This window comes from Mugil cephalus, chromosome 7 (assembly GCF_022458985.1).
Source record: "Mugil cephalus isolate CIBA_MC_2020 chromosome 7, CIBA_Mcephalus_1.1, whole genome shotgun sequence".
In the NCBI taxonomy this organism is placed as follows: Eukaryota; Metazoa; Chordata; class Actinopteri; order Mugiliformes; family Mugilidae; genus Mugil; species Mugil cephalus.
Window position 1 is genome coordinate 6,405,813 of NC_061776.1, and position 23,292 is coordinate 6,429,104.

At 43.5% G+C, this 23,292-nt stretch overlaps 1 protein-coding gene across 1 annotated transcript in view; it reads left to right on the forward strand.

Moving 5' to 3' along the window:
- The first annotated feature begins 253 nt into the window (after positions 1-253).
- The window catches only part of LOC125010409 (neuropilin-1a-like), an 81,184-nt gene continuing 58,145 nt past the window's right edge, over positions 254-23,292 (forward strand). Inside the window, exons 1-2 of the mRNA XM_047589004.1 lie at positions 254-1,080; positions 1,944-2,124. Coding sequence (XP_047444960.1) covers positions 1,014-1,080; positions 1,944-2,124 — 248 coding nt within the window. The 5' untranslated portion in view covers positions 254-1,013. The remainder of the gene's footprint in view (positions 1,081-1,943; positions 2,125-23,292) is intronic.

Consider the following 23,292-nt stretch of genomic DNA (forward strand, 5'->3'; position numbering starts at 1 on the left):
ACGTAGCTCACCTCCGACTGAACCAACAAATCTTCCTTGACTCAGTTTCTCTTCGTGACTTCGCACCAGAAGCGGCGTCTCGTCAGCGACTGTCCGCACCTTGAGCCAGACCCGCATGCCGAGCGCGAGTTTGCGTGCGCGTTTTTATTTATTTATTTATTTATTTATTTTTTAAACCTTCCTCCTTCCCAGTCTCGCACACACACACGCACGCACGCAGGCACGCACGCGTCGGGAGCGCACGGAGGGCGCACCGCCGGTGTCAGTTTGTTCCAGCCCCCTTTTTGTAGCGGTCGCTCGCTGCTGCTGCTGCTGGTGCTGGTGGTGGTGGTTGCGCGCGGCTGCGGCGTCTCGGAGCAGGAATTTGGGGAGTGGAAATTCCACTGTTACTTTTCACGACTCGCCTCGTATTTCTGACATTTGTGCTGCGGCGCTCGGTCAGTCAGTCAGAGAGAGAGGGAGAGAGAGACGCTGGGAGCGGAGAGAGGCGGAGACAGAGCTCAACTGAAGCTGGAGGAGTAAAGATCTGGAGAGCGGCGCTCCGATGTTCCCCGCGGTTGTTTTTCACTGAACACCGGTCAACTGTGATTTCTCTTCTTCTTCGTTTTTTTTTTTTTTTCCCCCAGTCTCCCGTTTGGAAGTATATCCATTGGCCCTGATTGGTGTCAGAAGTGAGAGGGTTCTTTGAGCGAGGATCTTGGGCGCACAATTGGCACCACGGATTTTTTTTTTTTTTCTGTGCTTTTCTCCCTTTTCCTTTCTGCGTTCGGATTATTTTTTTTTTCCCCGGAGATGATGGGAAGTTGTTCCCTGACAGACACAGGGAAGCTCCGCTGCTGAGGCTCGCAGGATGCAGGGGACCCTACAACAACCAGACCCCTCACTTTGAGACAGATTCCGGGTTATTTTTTCCTCCCTGGACGTAAACTCTTCGGACGTTCCTTCTCTTTAGTATTTTTTTTTCTTTATTATTCTAATTATTATTTCAGTTTGGGGTTCCCCATCTAATAACGATGCCTTCTGGATTGCTATTGTTCCTTTTCACCCAAGTCGTCTTGGCTGCGTCGTTGACTTACACTGGTAGGTGTTGACTGGTCTTATGAATACATGTGGCTTGACAACAGGCAGCCTGGCTGTATATTGATCCTTTTTTGCTTCATTTTGCACCATTGTTGCCTCTCACCTGTTATTCCTCGGCTCGTCGCTTTGAGGCGGAGGGCTTCAAGTTAATAATAATTGCCATAACAAATGAGGAAATTCTAAGGACATTGCAGAAAATCAACCGGAATCTGCTTATAGCGCACGCGTCCGGCTGTTCGCAGCGATAAGGAAATATACGCGCAATTCCCTTAAAACCGCCGCAGAAGCACAACAAGTCTCCGGGAAGATTTCTCCATTCAAATAGAAATATTTGAATAATATTATAATATGTCTCGGAGCTCTTCAGTCGTTCCAGGCTTGTGCCGCTGAAGCGTGATCCGGCCAATTTAATAAATCATTCATTGGGAAAATTAAATGTAATCACCCTGCCTGTTTGCTGCGGCTGCTGCTGCTGGAGGTGGAGGTGGTGGTGGTGGTGAAGCAGCAGAAGCAGCAGCAGCCAACCTCACCTTCATGGGCGTACTCGCACCTTATGGCGCTGGGATGCGGAGGAACAGCACTTTACACGCTACCGCACCTTATTCCAAAATAAAGTTTAAGCGCATTTTATGAGTTTATGCTTCTAATGTGTTATAATGCGCTAAATCCGTGCCTTGTATTTCTATTTATTTGCGGTGGAAAGTTTTTATTATCATTATTATTATTATTTTATCATGTTGCCAAGCTTTTCATAACAAAACGCGACACCTCTCATAATTAGCCTACACTTCCCATAATTCCCACTCGTCTAAATGATCAACTTTGTGTTTTTTTTTTTCTTTTCTTCTTCTTCTTTTCTTCAGGTGTGGATGATTGTGGGGGGAACATAGAGATCCACGCCGCGGGCTACCTGACCTCCCCGGGCTATCCCGGCGCGTACTCGCCCTCCCAGCAGTGCGCGTGGGTGATCACCGCCCCTGAGTCGGACCAGAAGATCCTCATCAACTTCAACCCGCATTTCGATTTGGAGGACAGGGAGTGCAAGTAAGAGTTCACTCATCTCCGTCTCTCCGTCTCTCATTTCTCCTCACACCCTCTCTCTCTCTCCCCCTCCCAATCCTGCCCGGATACAGTGGGGAACTCTGCCACCTATTGGCCAAGGAGGGGAACAGCCTCTCCCAGGATAGTGTGAGGTGTGAGGATGAGATATGGCTTTTCAGGGTGCTTGGCAATTACTTCAGAGGAAATTGGGTTTGATGGGTTTTATAATTCATATTTGATAAGGAGGGAGCGTTTGTGTTTGGCTTTTTTTTGTTTTTTTGTTTGTTTTTTCGTCACAAACTGGTCGCGGCAACTTTTGATTGATGTAAGTTTGCTCACTGTCGGGAACAGAGGAAAACGGTGTTGACTTTTCATTTGGAAGGTTTGCCTGTTTGTGTTTGGAGGAGTGAAAGCGTTTCCCGTCTGGCCGAGCGCAGGACCGAATACGATTTTTACTAAACAGTTTGAGAAGCTGCTGCTGCTGCGTTAGAGTCTCAGCGGACGCTCACAGAGAAACGGCGCTTTTATCTGCAGCTGTGCTCGTCGTTTGTCATCTGTAAACAGAATATCTGATGAACGGAGAATGAGTCTGCAAAGAATCTTGACGATTTACTTGTCAAATAATCTGAGTCCTTTCTCTTCTCTTTATGTCGGTGTTAAGGGAGGGTATTTGGGTTTGGTAACGCCACCATCATGGATCGTGAAAAGTTGTTATGACATTTTATGACTAAACAGCCTGGAAGAATCATGACAAATAGCCGCGCAGCCTCGTTACTCATCTCTCTCTGAGGTTTGCAGGACTCGGTTTGCATCATGCACGCTGAAAAAAAAAACTTGCATGTTACTAACAGACTCTCATTCCTGCACATGTCTGATGGCGCTTTGCTGTGCATCACTCTGCAAAACCCATAAACAAACCCCCCCACACACACACCATCCCTCCTCTCTGACACAGAAACACGCTCGTTTGTTTGCATCCACACAATAGTGTTGCTCTCTCTTCCATAAATAAGCCTGTTTTTTACGCCGGGCCCCCCTCTCGTCCTTTTTTTAAAAGCGCCATAAATGGCTCCTGTGTAAATCACGGCTCTGTCTCACAGATGGGGTCCTCCAATAGTATTGGATCATGTTTCACCACCGAGGGACTAATAAAGCATTAGTGCTCGGGACAGATAGTGGATATCGTGTGTCTTTTCAGTGGATTACACACCTTCTACAGCCTCCTTCTTCCAGAGCTGATGCTGCAGTGGCTTTATTTTGTGTGGTAACCCAGGGAGCTGTGTGTGAGTATGCAATAATGCTGTTTAAGTACTTAATGAAACGTCATAAATCCAGGTGATAAAAATTTTCGACGGCGGCTGGCACCCGTAGGACACCGCCGACCGAGCCTTATTGTCAACCTAAATTACTCGCTCACAGGTTAATGTGCGCGAATGAGGCCGTTGCGACGTAAAATATTAGGGTTTCGTCAGGGTTTTTATCGTGAGCTAATCGTTTTCGTATTAACTAGTGAGAGCAGATACGCTTCCGGGCGTCTGGCGGAGCTCCAGCCCTGGTGCTGAGGTCATGTGTCTTGATTGCAGTCGAGAACGTTTCCACATTAAGACGGTGACAAACGGCCCGACCACCCTGCTGCAACCTACGACGTGTCACTCGGCCGCTTTCTCGGGGGGGGGCCCCGGCTTTGCTCGATTGATTTCACTATTTGTTGTGCGAGTTTACGTTGGAAACGATGATGCGGTGCAGCTTGTAGCTCTCTGACTTGGCAGAAGCCGTGTTGTTTTTGGGAACGAGTCAAACGCTCGAAATATGGCCTGTTGAGGCGAGGACGGGGGGGGGGCTTGACTTGAGGGGCTCTTTGGCGAGACCGCAGCCCCTCTTAAAAAATTTCCTGAGATGATATCGCAGGGTTTTCATTTTGCTTACGGATGGCACAACGTCAGCACCGAGGACGTGAGGCTGCAGTCAGTCAGCGAGGGCATGACTCAATCTAAAAGTCTGAAAAGTTAGACTCTGGACAGAAAACAGCTGCTGTGCTGGACTATAATCAAGAACCAACTCTTCTATCTCATGTGGCCCGCCACCCTTTGACTTTGGAAGGGATAACGTATGTCAGGCTGACTGAACCCCCAGAGCTGGAGACCAGAACGTGGGCGTAACATGACATCAGATAGCTACTGTTTGAAAGAAACAGAAAATGATACAGACTGGAGAACCTCAGAGAAACATCCAGCGGCTTTTATCTGCGCTATTCTGGGTCATTCTTCCTGGTGTGGACACAAAACCTTCTCGTCACGTCACACTCGGGGCCGGACTGGTTCTTCTTTGTCACTTTAATCTTCTCCATGTCAAAATATCAAAAGTTACTTGGTTTCTGGTTTCAGCGCTACGTTTACTATTTAATATCTTTAGGTTTTGGGCTGTTTGCTGGATAAAAAACAAGTGTTACTCACACATCTGCCACCCACCTAGACCAGACCAGACCAGACCAGACCAGACCAGACACCTCCACCCCATAGCAACAGCAGCAGGATGCAGCCTGACACAGACACACAAACGCTTTGTCGGTGTCGATCTGGCCTCCAAATTCACTAGATCCCAAACTGATCGAGTATCTGTGGGATGATCCACTAAAACGGCCCCTCCCCTCCACACCATAGCACCCAAAGGACCCACACTAATAACACTGTGTTACCAGACTCCACAGGACGCCCTCAGAAGACCCATGTCCACTCTCTGATGACTACACACAACTATTTTGGAGGCACCTACACAACATGAGGAAGGTGGTCATAATGTTATGCCTGATTGATGTATATACTTTTATATATAAAAGCTGCAAAGATGAAGAGTCTTGTTCTCGATCCACTTTAGTTTACTTCAAATACATTCTCCTGATTCAGACTCACTGTTACTTCCTACCTTCTGACCTCCTCCATCATCAGACGACGTGCCGCTACTTGCCCATTTCTGCCGTAATTAAAATTTTGGACCAAAACGGGACAAACATGCTCCTGTTGTTGTAAAGCATGTCTGCACTTAACAAGCCAAACGGAGGAAAAACACAGCTCTGGCATCCGCGAGGAAAAACGCCGGCTACGTATCCGACGTCTGTGTCACGAAATATCTTCCCCCCGTGCAACCTCACGACCTGAGGCCTGTAATTATGATCCCTAATTACAGCATTTTTAAAAATACATATTTGTGAGGCAGGAAGTGGAAGTTTTTTTTTTTTTTTTCCTGCTGGATAGACACTGGGGAGGAGTTCTGTGCTAAATTTACATCAGTGAGGACACAATGACATTATTACGTAAAGCACTGGAGCGTAGCTTCATTTTATCTCCGACTGTCATTTGCTCAAAGTTGGAAATAAAAAGCTACTCTGAGGTTAAGTCGATGAATCAGTGGTTCACGAAGGCGTCGTACGCTTTCTGGAAAAGAGTCGGCCCGGGCGATAGTTCCGCCGGCGACCTTTTACTTCCACAAGCTCTCGAGTGACAAATTCTGCGCTCGGCGAACAGACGAGAAGCAGTAACACTTTCCCTTCAGACACATTAAGATCCGTCGGCTCGGCCTCTGCAGCCAATCTGGAGCGGCACCAGGACGAGTCTCGTCTGGCGTCGGCGTCCGAAATAGCCGACGGAGCGAATCCCCGCGGAGCTCGGTGAAATGGAGCAGAGGCAGAGGGTGAGGAACACGCGCCGGTGGCCGGATAATTTGGGACATCTTTTTAGGAGCTGGCTGAACTTGTTTCCTCCTACACGAGGCTGTCGCTGGCACAGTCTGCAACACAGACACACACAGACACACAAACACACAGGCAGCCTGAAGTTTGTGTTGCTTACAGTGCGGGATGCACGGCGACGATACAGACACTCAGCAGAACTTCGTACAGTCGCGCCGATGCACAGGAGGGAAAATCCACCTTTTCCACTTCCCTTTAGGTGATGAGTATTAGATTCAGAGATCAGACGACCGAACTCATGACACAAAATCACATAAACAAAGGTTCATTTTGGACTTTTAACCGTCTGGACGTAGCTTCACCTTTTTGTGGAAAGCGCTAACTTCAAACTGAATACCGGTTTTTAAATTCACAGGCTGATAAATAAGTGAAACTAGACTCATTTTAAATAATTCACACCACACGTTTTCCTGAATATTGGCGTCGCATTGGTTGCGTGGGAGAGACGGTGAAAAAGCAGAACGCCAGCAACAGGAGATCACTAGCCAGCTTCAAATGCCCGAAAGCAAAAACAAAAAAAAATGATACCCCCACCTTTTCCAATCATTCGGGAGTGACCCGCTCTGCGCTCTTGCTTCCTGGCCTCCCGGCTAATAATAGCACTTCTGGTTTCCAGTTTTCTTTTTAAGTGACAAACACAGACGGCTGCAACCTGCTGCTGTGAGGAGTTATTTCCTTTAACGCAGGTTCAGGACGTACGTGCCAATTGTTTGATCCAAACGGAGGCGACGTCAACCTTCACTGGTAGTTCTTCCATTGGGGTTTGGTTAGTCCCTGCTTTAATATTAAGATCATGTCACTGATAATCAGTTTATGAGGAGCAGTTCATGTTCATGTCAGGTCCTTGTTCTGACTTTGCTATTATTAGATTCGGATGCAAGTCATTGCTCTACATTCACCATGATTTTGACGCTGTGGTTTGATTCTTTTTATAACCTTCTTCTCCATGAAAATCCAGGGCTATTACTGGGTTGTTGTGTTGATCTGCATTGTCTGTGGACTTGATAAACTGTGGGTGCAGAACCCACCGAGTACAAATGAGGCTGGTTGAGGCAAAGTGGGTACAGCTGAGGAGATAATTACAGCAGTTCATCACGAAATAACCTCAGCGTCTGGACCACCCCGTGATAGCAAATAAAAGAGTATCTGAGGTTTTTCCTTCTCCCTTAAAGCACTCTCTTCCCGGCAGCGCATTTTATATTTGCAGCGTCTTGACATTTCAGGGACATAAACAGTTGAGCTCTTCATCCTAAAGAAGAGAAGCAGGAGGGAAACTGGAAGAGAAATAAACGGGGAGGGGGGGGGGTGCTATAAATTCCTCCAGACTGTCACGGAAAAGACCGGTTGCTCTTAACGGCAGCGTCCCGAGGCGAAGAGCTCCATGATTAGACAAAAACTTTCCTCAAGCGGAGACACACGGTCATAGGACCGACGTCTCACAGCCCGGAGGAGTCACATGAATGGAAACACATTCGGAGGGTGTTTGTGTTTGTGTGTGTGTGTGTGTGTGTGTGTGTGTGTGTGTGTGTGTGTGCGCATATGTCTGGTGGCCTTAGAGAACTGGATCAGGAGAGACTGAAGCACTCACTTCACTTTTCCCGTCAGATTCAAGATTAACTTTATTGTCTCCCGAGAGAGACACAGAACAAACCATACAACACAACACAACACAACAGGCAACACAACACGGTAAAATATCATCAAGGTGCCGAGAAGCGCCAGAGACATGATGAATACATTGTACAAAAATAAATAAATAAATTTAAAAACACCTTCTGCCTGACGATAACAGCATGATATGTGATGGATCACTGATTATCTTATTTGCTTGTTGCAAAGTGGCCTGTTCATAAATGAATCTTTTAATAGTGATGATCATGGTCAGTGGTCATAATGTTGTGGCTGATGGGTGTACACATGTAGATAGTCGGATAAGTGGATGATGGAAGGATTTATTTGTGGATGGTTGACGGTTGATGGATTAGCAGTTCACAGATCGATCGGCTGTTTGATGGATAAATGAATGAACGGCTGAATGAGGGACACTGGATAATATATCGACACTGTCGATGAATGAATGAATGAAAAACAGATGGATGGACGATTGAGAGAATGGATGAAAGTCGATAGACAAAACGGGAGAGCGTAAATCTGGACCGATGCCTTCACGGATGGTTGAAACTAATGGACGGACTAATGGCTGCACGGGTCAGATGGTGGATAGATGGCGCATGAATATGGAGACGGATGGAAAAAAGTGTGGACTGATGAACAATAACATGAATTGATGCCAGAATTAAAGAGGTGAACCAAACATAGGTGAATTATTTGGCAATTTAAAGATGAGAAGACGGATGGTTTGATAGATTATGTCAGGAGATAGTTGGAACTAGAATGAACGTTGTTATTAAATCACGTGTGGCTGAATTATTTGGCAACGGATGAATGATGGATGTAAAGATAACGGGATGGATGGACGGATGAATCACATGATGGCGGGCCTGATGAATCGGTGGATGAATGGATGGATAAATGGGCGGCAGGTATCCGGAGAGCGGATGGATTGCCCGGGTGATGATGTCCGGACGGTCGCGCTGCCCGTCCACAAGCAATAAACCCATCGGATGAGACGGATTCTGAATAATGGATGGACGGATAAACGGCGGCGGAGATAAAGAAGTCTGCAGGACGGTGAGGGGACGGCAGGATATGAATGCTTCAGTGACAGATAGAAAAGTCAGAGCGTGATTAAATGGGCGCATTTCTAGGTGACGGACTAACGCGATGAATGAACGATGAACGTATGGACGTACACTCGCGTAAACACGCCGTCGGCCGTTTAGCTCATGTCACCGTATCGTCTTACGTCTCAGCCTTTCATGTGCGGCTTTGGACCGAGGCGATGTTTCACCCCGTGGTCCCGCGCTCAACATTCAGGCTGACGTTTGCATTTTTTTTTTTAGAGAAAAATAGAAGAGAAGAGTCCCCTCCAGATGGTTGTGTTTTTCAATTCCACACAACAGGAAGACTGAATGTGCTGCTGTCGCAGGACGATTAGCCTGTGGCCGGCATCCAAGGAAACTTGAGGTGCGAGCCTCCGAGAAATAATTTAGTTGTTTGTTCTGTGTTTTGCAGCGACGTGTTTTTCTTCTATTTGTGTCAGTTGAAGTATAGAAGAAACCACGGGAATTAGGTCACGCGTGATCCTTGTTTGTCTTCCCGCTTGTAGTCTGAATGAGCGGTTGTAGTTTCTCGTAGGTTCTCGGGAAACTGAATCACGAGCGTCATCTCAGACTTGGAGGTTAAAGACACTGGAAACGGAGATGAAATAAAAAAAGAACAAGGAGAGTTGATCTCTGTGATGAAAAGTCAATGAAATAAGAGAGAGTGGAAAACAACAGAGGGATAAACAGAGAGATCAGGAGGCTGCCCAGACAGACTCGCTCAGGCTTCAGGCTGGTTGTCATGGTCGGTCTAATCCCGACCTCAGTGACGGACCTCTCGCTGTTTCTCCTCCTCCTCCAGCCTCAGGCTAATCTGTCACTTCTTTCCTCCACCCTCCTCTTGCTCCATCACTTTCTTTTCGCTGCCCTTCTGCCTCTGAACTCCATGTTCGCTCGTTTCATGTTTTCACCCCACTTTTTCTTGCGCTAGCCACAAAATCGCTCTCACGCTGCTCGATCGTAACTAATGACGGTGACTTTTACGCTGTTTCCCCCAGAGTTCTGTTTAGCGTCGCACACAAACTGATGGTGGAGCAAACTGGAGCTTGACATTTCAGTTGTTTATGTCTTAACTACATTATAACCAAATGTCATGTGTTAAGGATTAAAAAAAAAAAAAAAAAAAAAGCTGAAATGTAAGAATGTTAGCATAGGCTACACACCAGAAAACAACATAGCATAATTGTTGTTTGTTCTGTGGCTAAGTTATTAATTGTCCCATTAGTGACATGTCTGTTTTGGTGGCCTTAAGTTCAGGAAACACTCTTTAACTAAAGCTAATACGTCCCTTTAGCATGTAGATAGCCGCATTAGCGTTGATTTGTAGTCCTGTTTCTGATGGCCTTGTCGATAAACACTCTCTCCCTTTTAACTCCATTTTACTCCTGAGGAAAAATACATCTGTAGCTTGACATTTCAGTTGTTTATTACTTAACTACATTATCACCAAATGTCATGTGTTAAGTATTTAAAAAAAAAAAGAAAAAAAGGCTGAAATGTAATGTAAGAATATTGACATGGCTAACATGTTAGCATAGGCTACACACCAGAAAACAACATTAGCATTAATTTGTAGTCCTGTTTCTTGTGGCCTTAAGTTCAGGAAACTTTAACAAGCTATACGTCCTTACTACAATTACTTTGAATGGTACCGTAGCACACTCAGCATGTAGATAGCCATTAGCATTAATTTGTTGTCTTTTTGAGCCTTGTGATAAACACTTCCCTTTTTACTCATTACCGAGAAATACTCTCTTTAGTTGACAAATGTTCTGCCACGTTCGCCAGCTAGTTGCTACATTTGTCTTTTAGCTGTTTTAGCCATTGTTAGCTGTTGTTGTCCTGCTTATAGCAGCAGGATTATCAGAATGTTTTAAGCTAAACAAAGTTAAACCAAAATGGGAACCAATAATGTATCATGTTATATGTTCATGTTCTTGTGTTTTTTTTTTTTAAAGCAATGTCAGTGTTTTATATTTAGCTTTGAGAAACTCTTGGAAGTTGTTCACACTGATGTTATTAGAACATTTTAAGCTAGCAGCAAGTTTGGTCTTAAAGCTGAAGTGATAGACTGAACCAAAAATGTAATTTAAAGCTCAACATGCTGAACTTTTCTGACCTAAACATTTGCAGTTCCTCCTGCTGTTGCTAACATTACGAAAAACAGTATCAGTTAGCTATTAGCAAACATTTTATTTTGTGTTTGTACAATACATTTTACCGTTTAACTTTTAAATAATGTCTTCTAGGGGAAGCTACAAAATGCTGCATTAAATCCTCACCTCAGTCATAATTGATATTCTTTAATTTTTTAATGTTATTTAAGCTAAAAAGCTGGATCGGCTCATGAAAAGCTTCTAAAATGAACTTTTAACCTTCATTTGTTTTATTTCAGTATTAAAATTCACCGATACCCCCTTTAAACACACAGAGAGTCGTATTCAAACCGTTTGAAAGAACTTCTTTGACGGCTTTGTTCTGAAAGAAAAGGTTAAAAGGCTGGAAATGCAGAGTTTACTTAGCAGCAAATAGAATTATTGACTTCCAACATTTATATTGTCGGTCAGAGTCAGAACAGGGAACAAACACTGGCGAACAAATGGACTCTCACCAGCAGACTCTTGTCTTTCAGCAGCAGAGATTTGTTTAATCTGCGGAAGGGTGAACTTTGAATCCAGCTATTGTTTCTCTTACATAAGTGAATATTGTTTGGATTTGCTTTTCTAAACAATTATGGCAGCAAAAAAACTCCGTGACTCACATCGCGCGCATACGGAAACACTGATGCACGACGCGCTGCGCCGAGACATGAGACAATGGCGCACATGCACCCGCGCACACAAACAGGCGTCGCACACCCGAGTCCACAGATGCCACAGTTTGCTGCGAACGTAATCAGACCTTTTCGGTGGATCCGCAAAAACTTCACACTAAAGCGCACTCGCACTTTCACACACAAATGAAAACACATGTCAGATTAGAGCCTTAATGAGCAGATTAACGAGGAGAGAGTTTGGCAGCGAGGAGGAGGGGGAGGTGGGGGGGCGGGGTGCCCAGTTCGGAAACACAGCTGCAATCCCAGGATTTAAGGAATACACTGGCTGATGCAGTCCAGATGTCGTCAACACAAAATCCCATGCACAACAAAAAGGGCATTTGTCGGGAGTAAACACTTGGACTGACGACAAAGCTTGTTTTCGCATCTTATTAAGCTGTTATTTAATATCGTGTCAAAGCTCAGCGTGTTTATATGCACAGCGGACGTGTGTTATAATCGTGAACATGACAGATGTTTCATAAATAACGTCTGATAGATCGGTGGATCGGCCGCTTCAGGACGGTGGCTCTGCTTTTTACCCCGGGAGGCGTCACTTTTGGGATTATGTTTAATGTGGTGACTGGCTACTGTTAAATTTCACGGGGGATTAGCTTTAGCTGCAGCCACACTTCACGTCCGTCGCAGGGAAACACAATTAAGATTAGCTTTGTCTACACGGACACTTTTATTACTGCTCTAATAATCAGGATTAAAATTCAGAATTACACTACAGGTCAAAAGTTTTAGAGCAATATTTCTTTGTTTTTTGTTTTTTTGAAATGTAGCAGTTTAACGTCTCATTTTACTCTAAAATAAAAGCATAGACCAAATAAACAACTGAGGTTAAAATAAATAAACTCTAAATTCTAAACTAAAGTAATTTAACATGTGAACACAAATCAAACATTTTTATTCCCAACTTTGTTCCAGAAGTTCCCAGAAATGTGTGTAACTTCTGTAACTTCATCACAAACCAGCTCCATGGGGTTAAAGTCTAGAGACTGGGCCTTGGTCCACTCCATGTGGTTTTTATCCTGAGGTAGTTCTGGTTTAGCTTGGACTAAAGTTTTGGGTCATTATCTGTAGGATGAAGCTCTGACCAACTATACCAGAAGATACTGATCTAAAAATTTGTACGTGTTGTTTATATTCAGATAAATCCATTCGTTCTGAACGTGTTCGTCCCACCTGGGGTAAACTCCACTTTGCTCACCTTCTGCTATTGAATTAACTTAATGTTGTAGACAAAATTAGGACGTAAATCTGGAAAATGAATGAAATTTAATTGTGATTTATCGTATTTCTTAGTGTTGAAGGGTTAAATTCAGAATAATGTGGTAAATATGTAAGATATTTCTCTTTCTTTTACCAGAATTTCGTAAAATGAAACACCTTTAAATTACAGGAATTCAGAATGTGTTGTGGTTTTATTGCACGTTTCCATAATGTTAAGAAGTAAACGAAGAGACGCCTCAACCCACTTCTTTCTGTGTCAGATGCCTAAAAACCCAGCCGACCTACATGTGTCATTGTGTCCCAAATGTCACAAGACATCACTCAAACTTCAAGCAGTCAAATCTTAACGACTGCGACTGATCTTCTCCACGATTCAGCTCTGCGTTTTTTTTTTTGAAAAAAACAAAAAAAAGCTCCACGAAAACAAGATGTTGAGGCCGGGGAGCAGGTCGGCGTCAGGATACGAGGGCGGGAGGTCGGTCGTCGGGTCAAACTGTGTCTCGCACGGGGAGAGGACGAGCAGCCTGGGAGGCTTTGTGCTTCCTAAATGTGCGTGACGGTGGAAGTCAAACCGGTCATTCAGTAACAGGACGGACAATAAAGCCTTTTTTATTTCTCATCTTGTAAGGGAATGTATCTGTCTGGCTAGAGACGCCCGAGGCTGACCTCCAACATGTAGAGACGTCGGGTGGAAGATACGTGCTGCAGGCAGATGATGAAGAGATTAATGTGTGGGATGTATGAACAGCAAAAAAATAAAACATGGATTCAGCAGATACAGTGAATCAGTTTTGACGTTTTATCTCAAAACGAAATCGGGGGCTTTTATTCAGATACAAGTTGTGCCTGTTTCTGAAGCCTTGTGATTTTGTACTTTCCAGCAGAAGCCAAGTAAACGCTGGAGTGACTCTGTGTCATGAGCTCTTAATAACTTTGAATCAGGCTGCTGGGAAATAAATAAGTAAACAAAAAAAAAAAGGAAACTCAGCATGTTTTTTAAGGAATTGAATGTATTAGTCATGAGCGCATCACAGACGTGTTGTGTGTCGTAGCGTCGTGCACATTATGATGAGGGATAATACGAAGCTGCTGTGTTACCAGAGAACTGTCACGTCCTCTATTAACACATAAAAGTCTTTATTTAATCCCTGAACATGTAAAAGCCTTTATCTTTGTGTAGCTGCTAGTTGACCTCCTAAGCTAGAGGCGTTGTCACAATGTGTGGTAACGAGTGATGTTCGATACCACAGATTTCCTTTCTGATCCGATACTGGGTGAAACTCAGGCGATACCGATCTGATATCGATACTTCGTGTGATTACACCCTAATGTGTCTGGTAAACCTAATAAATAAATAAATAAAAAGTAGTGTATTTCAAATCATAGCTTCATAAAGAATACAAGACGTCAGAGTAATTTATTTATTTATTTTAAACCCTGAAGTATATTGAGGTATTTGCCTCATTTACTATATAGACCAGCTAATACATCAACAAAAAAAAACAGAGACACAATCATACACAATATGTGAAAATGCTGCTTCAAACACACAAAGGAATAAGTAAAATAATACGACCATTAAAATAAATTATTGTTTAACTACTATAAAATGAAAACTTGCAACTTACATCACCTCCAACGACTGAAGTATCTAAAGTATCAATATTTTGTTTTGAGAATCAATTTCAGAGCATAAAGACTTGGTATCAGAAGTATCGACATTCCAGTATCGATCTACACGTCATTAGCCGTCACATTTGTGTACATGAATCCTCTGTGTTGTCGCAGTAGCTACACTGTAGCCTAAACCACCTATGAGTCCCGCTAACGTGGCTTCTTTGCAGTCAAAGTTAAGGGAACTGTTCATACGTCAATCAACTCTGTCAGTTCCTCCCATTTTATCGACGTCTAATTTCACGTGTTCCCATTGACAGGCTTCATCTCTCTGGCTTCATCTATTGCAGCTTGATGCTCTCACTGTTTTATTAATTCAACTTCAACTTGGTACTGTCCCCTGTTCCTGTGTTTACGACCCTTGAGTGTCAAATTGGAGCTTTTTTTTTGTGCCTACATTTAATGTGTGATAGCAAAACGTTTCATAAACTTGAATCAGTGCCGCTAACTCTCCTATAAAGTTAAAGCGTTAGCACGTTAGCTCCGGAAACAGCTATCCCCCCAAAAGAACCAGTTTGGTGTTTATGCTTTTTATTGCCGAAAAGCTAATTCTCCAAATGGGCTAATCTCCATATAACTTGGTTTATTTTTTCAAATTTTAGTCATTAAGTCCCAGCGGCGTCAGGCAGTTCTGCTCAGCAACATCTTTCTCTCGTAATGAAGACGGTTTCTCAGCCTCCAGCTGTTTGCTCTTTATCGCTCTGTCTGACTCTCTGTCAGCTCGTTGCTCTGACTTTCTGCCGCTCGCATCTGAACAGAGCTGGGTAATTAATGTCACATGTGTTTTTTTTTTTTTTTTTTTTTTTTTTTGTGCATGCAAATGAACTTGTCGACAGCCAAAAACGTGTCAAAGTGCAGTGGAAGTGACACAGTGTTTATTGCTTTGCCCTAAACTCTCTTCAGAGAGGTGTGGACGGAGCGTCGGCTGACAAAGGGCCTTTTTCCTCCCAAATCTCTCAGGTACGAGGCCGAGGAGTTTTCCCCTTTCTCTGGATCCAGACTCGGAAACGCCCCTCTGTGTTTATTTAAGTCTAAAGTTACCCAGGCGTGCTCAGGATGTAGCAGCTGATTCAGCGTTGACACATTTTCTGTGCACAAAGGAAGAACTCGCACTTTCAAACCCTGAGAATCTTGTTTTTCTTTTAAAAGAAAAAAATAGTTAATAAGACTTTTTTGAGGGGCACGGAGAAACTTTTCTACTCTGAAGAAAAAAAAAAAAATGTCGACTTTCAACTTTTCCGCTTTGAACACCAGTGAGTTTGCACCAAATCTCATTTCATCCTTCAGGGTCCCTAAACAGTCTGTCTGAGGGTGGGGGTGAAAAAAATAAATATATATATATATATATAAAAAAAAAAAGGCATTCTCCTTCCCTCTTCTGTCGGATTAAGGTTTCCTAAATGAGAACAAATTCCACCTCCTCCTCGCCTCCGTTTTAATTTCCCAGCAGGATTGCGCTGCCGTGGCTTTGTGTCTGCACGGTCGAGGTGAAGGATGAGGATATTCTTACTTTGGCTGCTTGGCCCAATTTATTTTATTTTATTTTTTTTTTTTTCTGGGCAGCCGAGGGACTTTTTTTATTTCTTTTATTTATTTTTTTTTTGTGCTTGTATGGGTATGATCCCACTGGCTTTAATAGGATTTGCTTGAATATGTTTTTTTCCCCGTGTTCTCCATCATGATATTGCAGATAGGGAGCTTTAGGAGCGTTTATCGGTTACGGTGTCTGGGAAACAGCCACGGCCATCGGGCGACTTAAATGTGCGTGGGTGGCTTTTAGTAAAAAAAAAGTGATTATTTCTGCACGTATTTACATATTTATGTGCGAGTTCAGAGTGTGTGAGATCAGTTTTTTTGTGGGAAGTGGGACTCGTCTGCAGGTTAAAATGTGGGTTAAATTTTTAAACTATATTTACGATGAGCTGCGTTCAGACTACAGGAGACTCCTCAGATGCTCATCTCTAATTTAAAACTTGTGCACACTACTGGATCTGGAAATAACAGCACACTGGAGGATTTGACGCTGAATGAACCGCCTCATGTGAAGTCGATAGGAAGCAGATGTAGCCAGAACTTGCTCTAAGGTCATAACAATCTGGGAGAAAAAATACAGCTCCTATCAACGGGAGTACGCTAGCCGCCGTTAGCTGAGGGGCCTGGAGAGGTCCTGATAACCCCATGAGCTTCTCTGTGTCCGTTTAACTTTATCCAGAATCATGCAATTACTCTTATTAATGCAGTTCAGACGACAGGAGTTTTGAAATCAAGTTGCTTCACACACAACATTCTTCTCTCTAATCTGATTTCCATTATCGTAGCAGATCAGAGAGCAATGAAAGCACCATTTAGCCTGACCTCACGGAGAAGCTGATGTAAACTACAACTTAAGTTAAGCAACAACTTGCAATATTTATCTGATCCACACTCCAAGCTGGTTTGCCAACTTCCCATTAAAGAAAAAGACGTACGGGGGGAAACTTCTGCTTCTGCTCTTGGCTAATATTAGCTTCAAAGGCTACGACCTAACGCCGTCACATGCTCAGTGTCTCATTGGTTATTGTGGAAGTACCATTCCCTAAATATCAAACGATACCACGTGACCTGGGACGAATCTCAGCGAATTGAGAGGAGTCAATGGGGTTGGACACATCTGTCCAAACATCTGGTGGACTGGTCCGAGCGTTAGAGGAAGAGTCTGGGTTTATCTTTTACGCGGTATCTTTTCACTCGTCCAGATCACGGTGGGAAAACTGTGGTATCTGGAGACGTATCAGCGTTTGCAAGTGTTTTTAATCAGTAAGAGAGGAGTCGGTTTCTCTGAAACCTTCTTGACTGTGTGTTAAACGGGAGTTTATATCCGTCTCGACGAGAAGTTAGAAGATAATGCTGGGTGGTACCGAATACTGGTGTTTTGTTTCATCCATTATGATATGAGTTTTTAATACACCAGCATACCGGTGTGGTGAAGATGGAAAAGTCAGAACAACGAAGCAGCAGAACTAGAAAACTTGCCCCCAAAAAAGGTGCTGTTTTGGTTGTTGGGTTATTTTTTTTTAGTGTGACCCGACGTCTCTGATTTCTGGGGACAGTCCCCATTTTGGATGTTCTGTCCCCCGGCTAGAGCTGTCCCCGAAAATGTCCCAAATTTTACCTTTTTATGAATGAGGAAAAAAAAATTTGCGCGCAGACTACCATCATTACGGTAGCTGGTTACAGCGCAACCAGCTACCGTAATGATGGTAGTCTGCGCGCAACATTTTTTTCCTATATCGTGGTACTGTCAGAATTTTGTAAAATACCATGACATAGATTTTTGTGGTCATACCGCCCAGACCTAAGTGAAGACCAGAATAGTTGTGAGCTGTCCTGAATTCAGTATCTAAAGTGTATAAAGAAAGTATTTTAAAAGCAAAGCCCTGATAAGTATCCTTTAAACACCAGGTTTATGCTGTAGATCATGTTGTCCTTTGTTTGGATTAATTCAACATTATACACGTAAGATGAGTAAAATACTGTTTGAGCTTAAAACAGAATCAAATAAAGTACATATTTGGTAAAGTATTTGGGAAATCGTCAGACGACTTCTAGACAAATTGACCTTTCCAGTCCTTACTATTTGTTCCCATAACTCCCACAGTGATTCAGTGGCATCAAATTAAAGGAAAGCTGGAGAAAAGGAAACGTGATTATCTCCGAACATGACAGTCATTTAGAGAGGAATGTGAGTACTTCCGCAAATATGTTGCGTTTGCGAGCAGGGTAATGACTACGAGTATTATTCTAAATCCGGTGAATAGTGGGTGAGTAAGACAGTGAGGAGGGGATGATGTGGAGTTTTTGTGGCGAACACGGGGGAGGTGAGAAACATGAAGGGATGGATTGGTATTTGTGTGATGGCAGGTGGCATCGTAGTGTGTTTCCTGCTCACAGTCTCAGATACAAAACACACACACACACACACACACACGTACGGACACACACATACTGCATGTGTGCCATCTGCAGCCTCCCAGCGGAGCTCAGAACGTGACTGGTCAGGCCCAGTTTGTCTGCGGTAAAACACAGGAAGCGTCCGTGTCTTACGAAATCTGAACATTGTAGCCGTCAGCGTCCCACGTGTGTGTGTGTGTGTGTGTTTGTGCGACAAAAAAAGAATCTGCTCACATTTGGCTCAGATTTGGAGACAAAAGCTGCTCCCAATAAGGAAAGTCGTCCAGTCTGTTGAGTTTTTTTTTTTTTTTTTATAGAGCTGTGGGTCAGACGTGCTCTGTAGTGGTCAGTGTTCAGGTTGGGATTCTTTAAAACCAATTTACAAAGACCATAAGTGGGACTGACTGTGGCTCTGTTTGCATGTATAGTGGTTCTATGGGCATAGCATTATGACCATCTTCCTGATATTGTGTAGGTCTCCCTTGTGCCTCCAAAACCGTTGTGAGGCTGGTCTGGTCTAGGTGGGAGTTACATGTCTAAGTAACATCCACATGAATGAATTCCAGGTCCTAAAGTTTCCCAGCAGAACACTGAATTGTCAGAAAATGGTTTAAATGTTATTTACTTCTCCAGTCACTGGTCATAATGTTGTGGCTGATCCGTGTCCATCTCATCAGATCATTTTTAGAACTTCTAATTTCAGTCGATCGCAAGAATTATTGTCCATATTCATGTGTTTCGCATCATACGAAAGGTTTTAGGTGCAAATATCTTAGAGGATTCGGGCACAACCTCAGAAATCTCTTAATCACTTACTTCCTGATTCGACGGCGCCTCGTGTGACGCGTGCACATGAATGAGGGAGCTGCTCTGCAGGAGATAACTGTGGCAAACTGATGCAGAAAACAGATGGAACGTGCATTGTCCCCCGTGCAAACTGCAGCTCCATTGTATCGTCTCGCAAAGAAAAGCAGGAAGCAACAGAAGACGAGTTTACATGTGTTTTACCTGGGACTCGTTTCCAAAGAAAACAGTTTAAGAGCTTTTTTGTGCTGACACTGCGTTGCCTTACAACTGTTTCCTGAACTACAAGTACGGTGCTTGACACACTTTTTAAATCATCTAAATGTAATTGGCACAGTCGCTCTCTGTGTGCAGCCGAGTGCAGCGAGAGTCGGTCCAAGTCCTTTCTGGATGAGGTCTGTTGGAGAAATGTGGCGAGTTCACTGCAGCGCTGGATCGAACCCGTAACACCTGAGAGGTGGGCGTCTTTTGGAAGAACCCGTTCACGTCTGGAGAGGAAGGTGGAGGGCAGACGGTGTTTGCACAGACGGATGTCAGCGAAGGGAAAGGGAGGTGAACGTCTGACGGCGCTCTGCAGAAAAACTGAGTCATTCCCGGTTTTAGCTTTGCGGGAGGCAAATGCAACAATAACTCAAACAGCTCCACATAAGCTCCTTTGATACCTTCCAGATGTTGCTTTACGAAAATCAGCTGCAGGGGCAACACAACATGGCACCACCAGCATGTTAATGAGTTGTAGTAGTAGTGTGCGCGGGGAGCGGGGCGGGGGTTAGCGCTTGTAGCTCGGGACTCCAGTAGCTTGGGAAAGAGGTGGAAAGGAATTCGGGAGTGTGTGAAAATTCCCCTTCTCCATCTGGATCTGATTTATTTAAGTGGTAATCTGCCACATCCTCATTTGTGTTAAATTTGGCCAATGCGCTGTCAGCGCTACGCGGCCACCGCTATGGTCAGTTCACTTGGCACTTTCTTATAAAATCATTCACCAAACAAAGAGATGGACCTTCATGGATTTTTCTCAGGGTTGAATTGAATTATTTGTTTTTTTTGTTGTCTCTTAGGAAATTAAACACATGACAGCTATTGATTCCTCTTTGTTTAAAGTAAAGCTTTACCGCTGCTCTTTTCGGCCAAGAGTGTAGTTTAAGAACTGAAAATGTGTAAATGTTCCTGAAAATGAACTCTCGGTCCACTTCCTTTAATGTTCTGACACAGTTGCCATCACCACATTGACAAGTTGCTCCAGTTGCCTCATACATGTTGGCTAAAACGTTGAGTTGTTATTTTGTAAGTTCATACCAACCTAGCTTGACCTAGGTAGTTAATTATCAAACTGATCGCTGAACGTAATTAATATTGCTCAAATGTTGATGGTCTAATTAATTTGCTAATTAATACATTTTTTTTTTTTTTGCACAATTTGTTGTTCTGGGATTGTTTTTTCCTTTTCTACGGAAGCCCCAAGCTGCCATGCCTTCATATATTATTTGTTTCTGTTTTCCTGTGATAACGAGTTATTTTCTTCCGTTTTCTCGAGATCGAGAGTTGTTTATCTCGTTTTCTCAGGAAAACAAAGTTTGTTTTCTCAAGATCTCGACAGATTTATTTCGAGAGAGTTCCGTCGTGCTTGACCTGCCCTTAACACTGATAACGTAGTAAAATAATAGCCCAATGTAATAGGTCTGCTGTGAGGTGAGCCGTTTCTTTGGTGCTTTAATGATTAAGTGCCTGTAAATCTTGAAAAAAAACAAAGCTTTGTTTTTCCAAAATAACAAGATAGACATCACCAGATCTTGAGAAAACTGAGGAAATTAACTTGTTATCACGGAAAAACGGAAAAAAATCTGATGTGAACACATGGCCACATTAGAATAGGAAAAACAATCCCATTACAACGTACAACAAATAGTGTAACAACAACAACAGAAAATGAATTAAACCCTGGCGGGCGACCGTAGTATTGGAGGAAGTAAAACTGTATGAATTCATGGCCGCTCGAGGCTTCCATACAATTCCTCCTTATAGAATATCTCCTATTAGTCAGATCCTGTGCCTCCCTCCCCCCCAAAAAGCTGCCTACCCCTGCTCTGTACTCAATTTAACCTGATGAAGAAAACACCACAGAAAACTCACACGGCATTAGAAGCTATTGGTGTTGTTCACTCTTAAAAATTGGTGCCGTTTTTAAAACTTTTAAACGTTTACCATGGAGATTTACAGTTATTTAGAGAGACTTGGTCAAAATCTAGAGGAAGCTCAAGTGGAAGCTCAAGTGGAAGCTCAAGTGGTGTCACTGGCCGCCGCCATCTTGGCTAAACTGTATACACGCTAGCTAGCAGAGTTAGTTAGAAGTCAACTGTTTGGTATAAAATTCTATTTATTAACTTTATTTAATCTAACATACATGTGTCCATAAAATGCCACGTCTCAACTGCATCATGTTTAATATTCATCTGTCTGAACTGCACAGGCTGCTGCCGTTTGTCGCTAAATCCAAATATCCGCGTGTTAACAGTAATTTAAAGATGGACTCATTGTTTTTAATAGCATCCTGATTAAAGACAGTAGAACCCTGAAATCTCGTGGGAAACGCTGTGATCTTGTCACATGAAAAGGATTCTGTCCCAAAATGCAGTAAGACAGTTCATCTTGTTAATTAGCATATTGTCAGAGAGCTTTGTTTCAGGCTGTGTGTGAAACCGTAACAAACTCCACTAGTCAGACACATAGAGCAAAAAGCCCGAGAGCTATAAAACCCAAAGAAATGTGAGCATATCTGGTCCTTTAGGAAGCTACAGTTGTTTTTATATTTATCAAGCAGCGACCTGAAAAATGAAGCTAACATGTTATGAGGTATGGAGGTTACACATAATTAGGGGGCGTGGCTTCTTTGATTGACAGGTAGATGTCAATCAAAGCAGCCATGGTCCTATAAAACAGGTTGCTAACGGTGTTTTCTGGACGTCACCCACCTGCTTTAGCTCCACCTCTTTGATCTTCAGACAGTTAGCTCGGAGGTGGGTGGAGTCTGCCAAGATGGCGGCCGCCCTTGACACCACATTGAGCTTCAAAACCAGTCTTTAAGAAATCAGGTGACGTCACACAGGTTTTGTTTATTTTTTATTCATCTTTATGCGCAGTAAGTGATCTGGATAAGGATATGAGGACAGCAAAATGTCACAATTTATTGTTTTTTTTTATTGAAAAAGTGAATTATTATTTTTCGCCATTATTAGCATGTTATAGAGAACTCTCCTTGAAGCTACAGCAGTATTTTCATTCATCCCTTTGACCTTCCCTCGCTCTTCCTCCGACCTCCGCCGCTTGTTACTCTTTACATTTACCGTTGTGGACCTCGCTGAGGGGAGGAGTCCCGGTTACGAAGATAAAAATGTAAATTTAAACATCTGCTGCTGGGAGTCCAGACGGACTGGCGACTCTTCTGCCCTTGAGCAAGGCATTCGCCACGGACAGCTGCATTTTGGAGGGCGCGAATAGCCCGTGTGGTTAATGAGTGATGTGAGGGGAGGAGGTGGAGGAGGTGGAGGAGGTGGAGGAGGCTGCGGGGCTGCAGCATGAGACACTCTCCTTAACTAGAGTGTGAAGAGACAGACCCACTTCATTAAACGGCCTGTCTGTGTAAACACCGGCTGCCTGCAGGACTGATTGGAGTGACTGAGAGAGTGAGTGTAGCCATCTGCATGCAGCCACGCACAAACCTCCCCGTCCTCCTCCTCCTCCTCCTCTCTCTTTCTCTGTGGCTCTTATTTTATGAGCCTCTGTAAGACATGAGTGGGACATGGAATAGGAACGGTGGGGTGGGGGGGCGGGCCGGGGGGAGGAGGTTCGATGCTATGAATAAAAACGCCATCACCTAAACATCACCGCCGGCACTTAAAACTTTACAAGTGAGCACTTAAATCCAATTCTCGCTGGGCGTGTGAGCACAAGGAGAGAAGGACTCAAGAGAAGGAGGGAAAAATAAAGTTAGTTGTTTACCTTCATTTAATCACTGTTTGGGTCAATATATAACTGAGGGACTTTGAAGTCTATACATTTTCATTAAGTATTTGTTAGGAATGCATCTTAATTTCTTTAAGATAAGATTAACACCTTTAAGTAGGTGGACACAGGGATTATTTCACTTTATACTACAATTTAAGTCCCCAATGGGAACCAGAATATAAATGTTTTAATGCAAAAGAAATCTCAACGTCCTCAAATGTCTACTTGTTAATTTGTTA